Consider the following 14,003-nt stretch of genomic DNA (forward strand, 5'->3'; position numbering starts at 1 on the left):
GGGATCAATTAATTGAGAGGGCATAACAATTCCAGTTTTGAACCTAAAAACAGAGCTTCAAAGTACAGGGAGCAAAAACTAATAGAACATGATAAATGCTACCTAACAGAACAAGTAGGCAGAAAATCAGTAAGTCTATGGTAGACGTGAATACCAACCAATAGATACATATAGAACACTCTTAACAAAAGCAGAATATTCATTCTTCTAAAGAGCACATGGAGCATTGACCAGGAAAGACCATATCCCAGGCCACATATGTCTCAATAAATTCAAAAGGACTCAAAGTACTTTCTCTGATCATGAAAAATTAAACTAGAATCAATATCTCAAAATAAACTATCAAAAAAATTCAATCACAAAATAAAGGAAAAAGATAACAGAAGGAAGCACATCAGGATATATTAACACTAATTCACAAAATTAAAATAAAGGAAGGTTGGAGACAAAACCTTACACTTTTTAAATACATTTTTGCACTGCTTCACTAGGTATAGTAAGCTATATTCTTTAAGAAATTTTTTTTAAAAAGCAATTTTAAAGCCCTATGTGATCTTTCTGAATATTTAAAATAAATTCCCCTTTTCCTCTTATAATGACTTAAGCCAAATTCCATATCTAATAATCCTATGAACCATGAATAAAACAATCAACTACTGTAATTTACTTAACATTTCCCTATTACTGGGCATTTAGATAGTTTTACATTTTCTGCTTTATATAACTAAAATTATAGTAAATAAATACTACAGTTTTTTAGGTTTTGTTTTTGTCTTTTGGCCACAACCCACTGCATGTGGGATCTCAGTTCCCAGACCAGGGATCAAACCTATGTCCCCTGCACTGGCAGCAGGAAGTTCTAACTACTGGACTGCTAGGGAAGTCTCTAGACAGTCCTCTTTAAGTGCCAGCCCTCAGCTTTCGCAAAAATCCATCTCTCATGTTTCTGAATCTAGAAAATAAACATTAATCTACTTTTCTTTTACAATTTACTAACCTATGCCTCCTGTGATCTAACTCTTCAAGAGCAGAGGTCTGCTCTAAAATAGCATCTACTGTACAGGCACTTCTGTTGCAGCAATGAAAAGTGATAAAATATCTGATCCTCCTCTGTGTCTTAAAATCCTAGAGGGCTCACTTTAACATATATTCAGTATACTTATGGAATATCTGATTTGTTAAACAGTTGTTTAAGTAGTAATTATCAATTGCCAGACATAGAATCTAAGAATACTTGTAGGTTAGTGACATTTTTCATGAGATCTTTTTTTTCCTGATTATACAAGTAAAACATGTTCACAGTGAAGCTTTGTACTATACCACAAAATATAAAGAAAAGTATGTAATTTATATTCTTCCTTTCAGTATGATGAAAATCTAAATATGTATATGTAACTTTGTAGCCTGCTTTTTTTACTTAATTATATTGATATATATTTTTAACATCATTTTGTGTTTACAAACAGAGTAGCATTTTTCTATGTAATATCTCAGATGGAAAATCATTACAGCTTGAACTTAGTGGGAAATGCTTGTATCTTACCAAAAGTCCTAGGACTTTCTGTTGAATGGATGACTCGGTTGGGAATGACTATAAAAAGAAAGAGACATCTATAACTAAAGAACCAAATATAATAAACAAATGCTCAAATCAATCAATAAATGAATGTCCAAAGCTGTAGGCTAAATTCCCATTCTAACCTCTAGAACCCTCATGAAGAGTTCTAACCCTTGATTTTCAATAAAGTGTCTGCAAGTGGTTGGAGATTCATCCGTGAGGTTCCAAAGTGCACTCAAAGTAAACTTCAAAGTAGTGTCCACTGAATTTTGATTGGTTTTCTGCTTCACTATTTGAAGAAGTTGCTGAAAGAGGAAAATAGAATTTCTAATTACTGAATTGTTATTATAATTAGTGGTAATGACATGGACTAACAAGTCCATGAGGATTAGTTTCATGGGTTCAAACATTTCCTATAAAGTGCAACAAACAGCCTATTGGATTAGACTTTTCCTTTCACAGGAAAAAAAATAGAGGATTTTAATAAATACTTCTATAATATTCTGATCCCTTCCACAAGAAAAAAAAAGAATTTTCACAAATACTTCTATAATATTCCTATCATACCTATAATCTAATCACCTGTAAATAAAACGAAAAGCAAAATGATTAAAACTTAGGATCTACTATGTTACCCAACAGGTCACAACATATACTCACTTCAGATCCTGGGATAAAAAAAGGGGAGGGAATGAAGGGGGAATGAATCTAATACTTATTAAATATCAGCAAATTATATCCTATATTGTAATACTGTTGTCCTCATTTTTCAGAAGAGGAAATTGAGTCCAAGTAATATTAAGTAATTTTATCATAGCCAACTTAGTAAGAGAAAGTAAAAATTGGAAGACCTAGTTCTAACCCCATGTTTTCCTTAAGAAAAAAAGAACGGATGAGCTATATACAATAGTAAGAGAATTAAAGTTTAATCTGGATTTAATTAAGATTATAGCTTTGGAATTCCATTTGTAAATTATTTCTATCACAGCTTTAAACCTAAGAAATGTAAACTTGAAAAATAAATATTTTAAGACCTACATGGCCATCCATAATTCCAATTTTAGTTTACACTTTTGGGGGTAAAGGGAGCTCTGCTAAAACAGATACAAGTAACATTAATGAGCACTATTACTTAATGTTATGTACAATGAAGGAAAAAATTTTTAAGAAACACAAACATCTAGTTGCAATTATGTAACTTAATAGCATAGTGGCCAAGAGTGTGGCACCAGAATTGGGCTACCTGAACTTAATTAAGGGCTTTAAAAATATTAGCTAGCATCACCATTACTACTACTATTAATTCCTGCTAATTGCTACTCAAATTAAACTTAATTTTCTCCCAAAGCATACAAGTGAACTACTTCTTTATAATCTTTGAATATACCTCTAGTCAAAATTACTGAAACTCATACACAGCAATAAAAAGTCATATTTAAAACTAAAATGTCATCCCTGAAGAGAGTAAAAATAAATAAAATCAGCAGCATTTTCTACTCGTCCAACATATGTGTTGGATTTTGTGCTAGAAACTTAGTAAATTCCTTCAATCTTTTTTTCCTTTTCAATCTTCATTAACAACTGTATAAAGCATTTTTTATTACTTCAAAGAAAATTTAGGTGACTTGCCTGAAATCACACAGTTGCTGAGTGACAGAACTGGGAATAAGGCATGATTTCAACTTAGTCTCTTTAAAGATTTTAAGTTTTCACTGTTCACTATATTAATTCCTCAACTGAAGCAACCAAAAATCATAAATCAGCTATTCACATAATTTTTTCCCCTAAAGCATCTAGTATAGTCTTATGACTATAATAGAGACTCCACATTTTCTTAATAAATAACAAAATAACAGAATTATGTGAACTAGATAGGATTTAAGGTTTATTTGGGCCCCAATGGTCCAGGTAATTTATCTATATTCACACAGTGAGTGTACAAGTTAGACCCCGGGTCATCTGATTCCTAGTTCAGGAGTCTTTCCATCTCTTGTTACAGAGTAAAGCTGCCCCAATGAAGAGAAATTAACACACTCACTTAAAAGTAACAAAAAAAAACTTTTGAAATATAAAATCTCAGAAGATAGGCAACACTGCCTGAGAATAATGAAAATGAAAACTGTTTAGGGGTCTGCATAGACTTACCCGGACGATGAAGAGCTCAGCACCAAGCTGGGCTGTCTGTTCTGTAGAAAGCTGCAAGCAAGCAGAAGACAAGGTAAATGTTCAAACATCTACTAGCGTGAGTTTAATATCATTCACTGTAGCAGACTCCAAAGGTCAGACCACAATCTCTGATCAACCTGGAATTCTGCAACCCTGAATGCAGCTTGAGTAAGTTAACCTGGTTTACTAAACTGTCCGGGGAAACAGTTTCCTACAGAAAATTATAAAGTATGAGTTCAGGTACCTTGGCAGCCAGAATGGAAATGATAGCAACTGCCATCCTCTGCATGTTTTGATCCTCATGGTTGCAGAGCCACTGCATGACAAGCTTGGCTGCTTCAAACCTGAAAACACATAAAGAGTTTCATGAATTAACCCTGGAGGCCCCAGGAATAGTTTCAGAGCTCCAGCTGGGAAGTGATGCTACAATTTAGGTAGATGAGAAAGAAAAGGAAAGCTCCTCCTAATTGATAGAGAATAACAAGGACACACAGTGTTTTGGAGATGGTATAATTAATTCTGACAACACTGTAAAGAAACAAAAGAGTTTGGAAAATATGGTAAAAAATATCTGACATTCATCTACTAGAGGTATAACATATTTCTATTCTGTAGTGATAATAATAATTTTAAGTATTTTCTGGGTTCCCGCCAGTACTTAGCACAATGGGAATACTCATTCTTTTACTCGAAAACATTTATTCAGCTTCTCCTTTGTGCCAGATATTGTTTTGGGTGCTAGAAACAGATTAGCAAACAAAACAGAAAAATATCTCTACTCTCACAGAGATTACACTCTAGTGGAGAAGACAGGTAATAAATAAATAAGTAAAGTATATGGCATGTTTGGGTACTGACATATGCTAGAGAAAAAATAAATAAAACAGGAAAAGAGAGGATATGATACATGGAAACTTTATTAGTCTCAAAACATGTCCATATATAACCTAGTATTAAAACTTAAAAGCAGATTCTGAAGTTCTTTGAATTTGGGGGTTGGAATTCTAGCTCTACCTAATGTTAATAACAATAAAATACATTGTTTTATCCTGTGAGGCAATGTAGTCATGTCATTAAGAACATCATACACATTGGAATCAGCCTGGATTCAAATATCACCTTCACCATGTACTAACTTTGGGAACCTGGGTAACTTTCTTCATCTCTCTGAACTTCAATTTCTTTGTCTGTAAAATAATACAGTCTATTCCATAGGACTGTTGTGAGGATTATATCATATCACACATAAAGCTTAAGACTTAGGACAGACCTTGGCACATATCAAACTTTTGATAAAAGTTAATTTTTACTAGTATTGACTTCCTCTGTGCCTTTACTTGCGCAGTTCCCACAGAACAATCAACTCAGTCAATTTTCAGTTTCAAGGCAATATGACATGGATATAAAAAGTAGAAGCTCTGGAGTCAGTCTGGATTTAAATCTAAATTCTGCTACTTACTATCTTATCACCTTGAGCAAGCTACTAAACTTCTCTGTGCCTCTGTTTCCTCATCTGTAAAATGAAGATTAATTACAATAGTAACAATTTCACAGGACTGTTGCAAGGACTGAATAAACATATCTAAAACACCTAGCACAGTGTCTGGCAAGTGCCTCATATATTAGTTATTATTTTTATTATCTTAATGCCATCACTAAAATGAAATCTTTAATGATCACCAAGCCAATGAAATCTTTCTGTCCTTGCTCGGGGGCCCAGTACATTCTGTCATCCTCTTCTATGAAAGGCTGTCTTCTGTTATACTCCTAATTCATTCATTCATCCATCCATCAAACAGCCACTGAAATACTAAGCACTAGAGGCAAAGATTAATCAATCTCTGTCTCTTACCACAAAGAAGCTCAAGTCTAGCAGACTGTACTCACTGGCTACATCAAGGGCAAACAATAGCCCACCTCAAGTGATTTTATAGCTGTTGGCCTAGCTGTCTGTTTTCTGAAGTTTTATTGGAACAGTTATCCCCATTTTTTTTTTTTTAATAAAGTCTATGTCTACGGCTGCTTTGAAGGTACAATGGGAGGATTAAGTAGGTTCAACAGAGACCCTATGGCTCATGAACCTGGAACATTTAATATCTAGCCATTTAAGGAAAAGGCTGTCAACCTCTGGGGTGGTTTATAATTTTCTTTAGCTTATGTCTTTTCAGCCTATGACTTCATGTGGTCAATGCAGACATTTAATGTATTTATAAAATAAAATTCAGTAATCTACATGAGATACATGTGAAAGTATGTTAGTCATTCAGTTGCGTCCAACTCTTTATGACCCCATGGACTGTAGTCCACCAGGCTCCTCTGTCCATGGAATTCTCCAGGCAAGAATACTGAAGTGGGTTGCCATTTCCTTCTCCAGGGGATCCTTGTGACCCAGGGACTACACCCAGGTCTCCTGCATTGCAGGCAGATTCCTTACCGTCTGAACCAATTATTTATTTCAAATAGTAAATGGAATACTTCATTCCATCAGCATGTCAGATAACAATGTACTATTACCCAAATAAAAGTAAATCACTATAAAACTGCTGCTTGAGAAATACACTTCTCATTAAATCATAAAGTATAAATTTAGTTTTGAAAATACTATCACTAAAAAATTATATTTTAAAATAGTAAAATGAAAAAAAAATTAGCTCCCAAATCACATCTTACAAAATAAGGAAATTCTTTATACTTACTGGAATCCAGCTATATGGTCTCTCTTAACCTCTGCTTAAAAGGTTTCTCCTATAATTCAATATCAAATAACTATAATAAAAAGAGGCATAATACAGAGAAAAGAATGCTGGAGCTAAAACTAAACTTGATCCTTTCTAGCCTCACAGTTACTAGTCACAAAACCATGGGCAAGATACTGAATTTCCATATGCTTTAGTTTCTTCAGCCTACAACACTGTGCATACATTCTAAAAACTATAATCAGTACAAATTCTTATGCAAAGAGGTATGAAAATAGAATCTGCTCTCATGAATATGAAAGTATTAAATTACAGAAAGTAGATTCAGCATTCTATAAGGTGAAACACAATCCCACCCACTTAATTAGCTGTACACTAGGAATATCCTAAATGGTAAGACATGACCCAAGACAGATTTCTAAAATTCCATTTTGTCCTATATTTAAGTTCTGGTGCTACCACTTGCCTGTTGAATGGAACATCTTGAAGAATTCGGTCACTGCAAAGTGAAAGGAGGCAATTCTTCTGTAACTAAGAACCAAAGAGAGAAAAAAAAAAACAACCCTGAATAAATATTGCTTTGTTAGATTCTATTTTTAAAAAAAGACATTTATAAAGCATAACATGTCTTAGAACCTTTATTCTGCTCACCTACAGTTCAAGGACTGACTTCCACTGGACCCACATAAGTTTACTTGCACATTTTAAAAATCTTTTTTATTAGATGAGAAATAGGGTGATAAACTGGATAATTCCAGCTAATCTCCCTCCCTTCTGGTGGCCTTTAGATGGGTCCTGTTTTGTCTTCTGTTCACCTGGCTTCCAGAGTCCATGAAAACCAAAGGCTAAAACTTATCTAGTTTGGCAGCTATTCTCAATGAGGGAAGCTGGCTTTAATGATCCACTCACCAATCTGGGTTGCCAATTTTACTTGATTTTGGATTTTGGGTGTCTGAGTATTTTCTACTAACTTTGCCAACTCATTGTTAAATCTTAAAGAGTTAAAAATATAATTCCAGCAGCATTTTTAGTTTTCATCCAAAGAACAGGACAGGTTTTATAGACTACCTATACTGCTAGAAACAGAAAATCCATGTCTTATTTATTTCTCTATTCTAGTACTTAAGTACTGACTACTTGAGTACTGAACCAATGCCTGGCTCAGAGAAGAAGCTCTACACCTAATCCTGTATGCTGAAATTATCACCAACTCAAGGTCTGGGTGCAAGACATTTTACACGGCTTGCATTATTTCCCTCCATGTTTGGACTGAAATGCTTTCAGGCGAGGAACGCATTCTTCAGTATTCTACTTGTCTATCGCCCTGCACTCAGTCACACCACAAAACATACTACTTCACAGCCTCCAAAGGAATTTCCAGCTTTGCTCTACTCAAATGAACTGTATGGAGGTAGGAGATGGGTAGTAGACACTAAAAAGACCATTTGTATGTGAATTCCCATATGCTTGCCTGCTGGTGGTTGGGAAAATGTTCCATGGCTTTGAGCAGCAAATGGGTCACATCAGCCAGGAGTCGGACAGGCATTCCTGCAGCAAGATCCTGCTTGGTTAAATTAAACACACAGGCGCTTGCAGCAAGCTGCACTGGCAAATTCATAGGGTGGTTTCTCATCCCAGTAACCACAAGCTGAAAAAGAAATGAGTTCTCTTAATCCAACTTATAAAAACATATAAGCCCTCTTCACATAGCAACGGAGAAGGCAATGGCAACCCAGTCCAGTACTCTTGCCTGGAAAATCCCATAGACGGGGGAGCCTGGTAGGCTACAGTCCATGGGGTCTCGAAGAGTCGGACACAACTGAGCGACTTCACTTTCACTTTCATGCATTGGAGAAGGAAATGGCAACCCACTCCACTATTCTCGCCTGGAGAATCCCAGGGACAGAGGAGCCTGATAGGCTGCCATCTATGGGGTTGCATAGAGTCAGACACGACTGAAGCAACCTAGCAGCAGCAGCATATAGCAACATTACTGTGCTGATCTGTAATAATTTCTAAGCTATCTTAAGTATCCTTTTTATCCTTATGCACAGAGCCTAGGACATAATAGTGACTCACCTACCTGGCCAAACTGTTCATGTCCAGAAATTTTTCTGTAATGTTAATGAATCTTTTCTATTCAGAGAAAACATCTTAGTATTTCCTAGATATAGTTCAGTCTGGCCTGTTTTATACCAAGCACTAAACAAATTCTTACTGACTTGAATAGAGTAAACCAGCAGCAAACTTCACTTTCAAATCCCAACATTCAGTTCCTTAAGAACACTGATAAAACTAAAATATAATAAAATCCATTTACTTCCCTCTGGCCTAGATAACTACTCTCCTTTTCCTCTCTCCTCAAATCCCCAACAAATCATCCCTTTTCCTCATTAATGGCTGAAGATCTTACTTCCAGTTACCCTGAGAAAATGGAAAGTGAAAGTGAAGTCGCTCAGTCATGTCTGGCTCTTTGCGACCCCATGGACTGTGCAGCCTACCAGGCTTCTCCATCCAAGGGGTTTTCCAGGCAAGTGTACTGCAGTGGGCTGCCATTTCCTTCTCCAGGGAATCTTCCCGTCCCAGGGACCGAACCCAGGTCTCCTGCATTGTAGGCAGACACTTTACCCTCTGAGCCAGCAGGGAAGCCCTGAGAAAACTGAAGTAATCATAAAAGAACTTCAGAGTCTGGCTTTTACACATACCTCCTTGCCAGCATACACATGAGCAATTGCTGTCTGCCTGCCTGTTACCATAAATGACCTGTAGGGGCTCCTCTCTAAAGATAATCCCTCCACTTAAATGCTTGATTCTTCCCTTCTTGTCTACCCAAGGACACTGCTTCAGCTGATCTCCCCTTCCAACTCCCATACCAGATTTTTATTCTGTAGTCCATCATTCACACAGCATACAAACAAGGTATTTTTTTCTCCCATCTAAAACAAAACAAAACAAAACCCACACACATCCTCAGCCAACTACCACCTTTTTCTTTTGCTTCCTTTTACAGCAAAAACTTCTTAAAAGAATCACATTTCTCTCTGCACCATTCTCTGAATGAATGAGTAAATATTTCAGATCAGGACTACAGGTCTGATCCTTTGTTACTCAAGTGCATAGTAACCAAAACCAAAACATGATAATGCATATACCAAGCACCAATATCCACTGGTATGTATACAGGAGGTGGCAGATGTTGCAACCAACATCCAAGGACTTAAATGTTACTGCTTCCTATCCAAACACCGCATTCTCAAAAAATTTAAGAAACCAGGAGGTTAAGTCATTTTGGCTCTGCCACTAATTTACTGTTACTTAACCTCACAGACCCTCAGGTACATAATCTGTAAAACAGAAGATAAAACTTCTCTCTTGGGATTGTTGTGCCCACTAAAAGAGGGACCAAATATAATATACTCCTATACTCACTGGTTTCTAAATTAAATGTGTATAAGGATTATCTTGAGGGATTATTACAATGTAGATTCCTGTATCTTATCCAGCCCTACTGAATCTAAGTTTTCTTGGAATGAGATTCACAAATATGCTTTTTAAAATAAGCAATATCCCAGACTTCAGGTGGCTAGAGGACCACATTCTGACAAAAAATGCCCCACCCAATCAACAAAATTAAGAATCCTCCTATTTTTTCCTTCAAAAACTGTCTTGGGTAAAATATCTTAATTGGGGAATAACACAGATTAATTACAAAAGCACAAGAAGTTCATAAGCAGCATGGAAAAGTGCTTTATAAAATCCCAATATTGTATTTCTTTAAAAACCATATATGGAAGCAATACATGGCTAATATACCAAGTAGTGTCCTGATTCGAATCATATACTCTATTTTCTACTAGGGCTGGTAAAAAGATATCACACTGATGACTGGTTTTAGATAGTTAAATATGAACTTGAAGGCATTTGTATTGTTTAAATGAGATTACTATAAAACTTTAGCACTATTCAATTACCTCCTCTCATTCTCATTTACGGCTAAAAACTGAATTATATATTATCAGTCTTATTTAAAAAAAAGACTAAAATGCAGGTTTTCACCAATTTTCTTCACAAAACTATCATCTAACTAGGAAGATAATTTCACACTTCTCATATCCAGTTTCTTGTTCTTACCTTTAAAATTTCTGGCTTTGTTTTTTCCATCACATGAGTCAAGCTAAAAAGGTGAAATAGAGCTTCTCGGACAAAGAAGGCCCGTTCACTGTACCTCTTCAATGCTTCTGCAATCTGAGTTTCATTGGCTTCTCCAGACACCTTTGAACACAGCCAGAAGATGAGCTTTTAGGATTCTTTTCAACCCTCCAACTGCCTCTACCCAAACCTCATTTGCGTGGATGGCATCCAGCATAGTTATGTAAAGTTTGAAACAAATGGCTATGATTATTTTCCAACCCATCCCCAAAAGTCATCCTGTGAAGGTATACATATGCTAAACAGATGTATATTAGACAGACTCAGATCCTAGAATAAGTCTATGGGTAATATTATCTATACTGTACCTAAAATAAATCTCAAGATATTTAACTCTATTTATAAGGAATCCCAGGGACGGCGGAGCCTGGTGGGCTGCCGTCCATGGGGTCACACAGAGTCCGACACAACTGAAGCGACTTAGCAGCAGCAGCATGATTAGGCTTCTACTGCCTCTTAAGGTAACCCTCTTGCCCTAACTCACAATTTAGTAATGACAGTGGCCTTTTTTTATTTTTATAGCAATGGGTACATGTCAGTCCCAAACTCTCAATCTATCCCTCTCCCCTCCACAACCTACACTGACCTTGCTGATCTTTCAATAAGTCAAGCTCTTTCCCAGAAAAAAGCTACTAAGTATAATGTCCTCTCTGAAATTTTCCTCTCTTTCTTTACCTAATTTCTATTCATCCTTCTCATTTCAAGTTAAATAACACTTTGTTAGGCCTTCTCTGGCCCACCAACCTAAGTCAGGTCTTCCTGCAACATCACCTTCATAGCCATTATCACAATCCCCTTAGTAGACTGATCTATTCACTGTACCCCAACAGACAGCACTGTGTGTGGCTTAGAATAAGCACTCAAAAAATATTTATCAAATAAATATATTAATTGATTCTCCCAGATTTATCAAGCTCCCATTCAGCACTGAAAAATTCTGTTCAAAAGTAAGTGTATCCTGGAATTTCCCACTTATACAGGTTAATATAGTTATCTTAAACTGTGGTTCATATACCACTGGGTAGCCAAATGTATATACCAAGAAGTGGCTTTTTGGAAAAGTAACCCAGTAATAAGTAAAAAAAAGAAATTATTACAGCATCACCATGATCCTCAATGAATTAATGGAACTAGGTGTTAAGGTCAACAACTGCTAATACATCACAGAAAGAAAAACAACCAGACATTATGTACTTCCTTAATGAAAACGTAAAACCTAAGCATCCTGCCAAAGGGATTAAACATGAGTTGGACTAAGTTCTCACATCCAGCTACCAATTTGCAGAAAATACATTCAACATGCACCACAAACATACAATCAAGAAAACCTAGACTAAGGGCAAGTCTACAGACCAAAGGGTCAGATTCTTTAATACACAAAGTATAAGGAAAAGAAAGGGATCGAGAGGGAACTTTATAAAAGATACTGAAAAGACGTATGATTTTGAAAAGTGGGCAAGATTAACTAAGTGTCTAGATGTAAATGGTTGGGCTGTAAAATTATTTAAAAGAGCAAGGACATGATTATCATTAGAGTCAGGATAGAGATTACTTTTGTGAGGAAGGAGGAAGTTGTGATTAGGATGGGGGCATGTGAAAGAGCTTCAGGGTAGCTGACAAGTTCTATTTATTAACCTGAGTGACGATTTCAAAATGGTAAAAAATATATAAATAAATAAATACAAAACACACCCAAACCCTACTGTTCAGAGAGGTATAATCTTCTCATTAAGGTGGAAGACTATCTTTTTTTGGCAGCACCGTTATAAAAGGTGACACAAAAATAAATATGTTTCAAGTATATTACTTAGTAATAACTATGTTCATATGGGTAAGGAATATGCAGCTTTGAGAAAATGAAGGGCTGTATCACAGCTAACATTTCAACCACTGATAGGATATGCTACAAAGGTCTAATAAGAATTTAGACTACAGCACAGATGTGTGTACCAAGGAACAAAAAGGCATATACTGAGCATTTGTAAGACTGCGGGAATAACAATGGAAGTTTCTTTACAAAATATTTTTTATATTATTTATGGTGGCTCAGACGGTAAACGCATCTGCCTACAGCTCAGAAGACCCGGGTTTGATCCCTGGGTCGGGAAGATCCCCCGGAGAAGGAAATGGCAACCCACTCCAGTACTCTTGCCTTGAAAATCCCATGGACGGAGGAGCCTGGTAGGCTACAGTACATGGGGTCGCAAAGAGTCAGACACGACTGAGCAACTTCACTTTCACTTTTCTTTTATATATAATATAGGCTTCTTTGGAGGCTCAGTGGTAAAGAATCCGCCTGCCAATGCAGGAGACACAAGAGATGTGGGTTTGATCCCTGGGTGGGGAAGATCCCTCGGAGAAGGAAATGGCAACCCACTCAAGTATTCTTGCCTGGGAAATCCCACGGACAGAGGAGTCTGACAGGCTTCAGTTCATGGGGACTCAAAAGAGTCAGACACGACTTAGTGACTAAACAACAATAAGAATATATAATATACATACATAAACAATGATTTTGACTATGTATTCACATATATAAGCAGTTACTGAACAATAAAAATTTTTCTAATGTTCAACTCTTTTTGAATCATCCTGAATTGTTTCTTAGATTTTCTTAGATTTGGAAAGACACTGAACTATTAGGAGAGCTAAAAAAGACTATAAGAGGGAAAACACATTAACAATAATCTTCATCAGACTTCATTTATCCACATTTGGTTGACTCAAACAGCTTTACAGTCTTATATAAAATGCAACCTCAAGTTACCTTTAAATGTAAAATTACAGAACTTTTGTTACTGGAATGTAAATAATCTGAACCAAATTTCATCGCCTGTATATTTATTCAGGGATTAACCCTTCTTGAGCCCCTACTCAAATCAAGCAATCTGGCTCCTCAAACTATATGCAGCTTCAATTCAATCAATTTCACATGCTAGATCAAAAAGAAAACAACAACAACAAAACCAACACCTGTCTGTATGTACTAGTTTCTGCAACCTATTTAAAACAGAAAAAAAAATGTCTTTTACCACTAAGTTAAACCTTATTAATATTTAAAATATGGATAAAACTAAATGTATATTCTAAGGAAAGACTTTCTTGTAGCACTCAGCACATAACTCTATTACAGCATTTCTCACAATTGATTAAAGCTATTTTTAAACTGGTTCTGTCTCTTCTCCACTGGATCAGAATTCCTCAAGAGCAGAAGCACTAGCTCAGACATCTTTAAAAAGTACTTATTAAGTCTTAGTTCAAGGGAGAAGTCTAGGTTAGAGATATAAATTTAGGATGATTCCTAAATTGACATAGACATATAGATTTGGGGCCTGAGAGATTGAGGAAGAATCAATAACGGGAACTGAGAGAAA

General features: G+C 36.0%; 1 protein-coding gene across 5 annotated transcripts in view; it reads right to left on the bottom strand.

Moving 5' to 3' along the window:
- ZYG11B (zyg-11 family member B, cell cycle regulator) overlaps positions 1-14,003 on the bottom strand; it is a 74,044-nt gene that overhangs the window by 23,783 nt on the left and 36,258 nt on the right. For all 5 annotated transcript variants that reach the window (XM_065913047.1, XM_065913012.1, XM_065913030.1 and 2 more), the window contains 7 exons: positions 10,552-10,692; positions 7,892-8,068; positions 6,887-6,951; positions 3,969-4,068; positions 3,704-3,754; positions 1,702-1,863; positions 1,544-1,591 (listed from right to left, as the gene is read on the bottom strand). In XM_065913047.1, the coding sequence (XP_065769119.1) occupies positions 1,544-1,591; positions 1,702-1,863; positions 3,704-3,754; positions 3,969-4,068; positions 6,887-6,951; positions 7,892-8,068; positions 10,552-10,692 (744 nt within the window). The remainder of the gene's footprint in view (positions 1-1,543; positions 1,592-1,701; positions 1,864-3,703; positions 3,755-3,968; positions 4,069-6,886; positions 6,952-7,891; positions 8,069-10,551; positions 10,693-14,003) is intronic.

The sequence above is a fragment of the Muntiacus reevesi genome, chromosome 1 (assembly GCF_963930625.1).
Source record: "Muntiacus reevesi chromosome 1, mMunRee1.1, whole genome shotgun sequence".
Taxonomy (NCBI): Eukaryota; Metazoa; Chordata; class Mammalia; order Artiodactyla; family Cervidae; genus Muntiacus; species Muntiacus reevesi.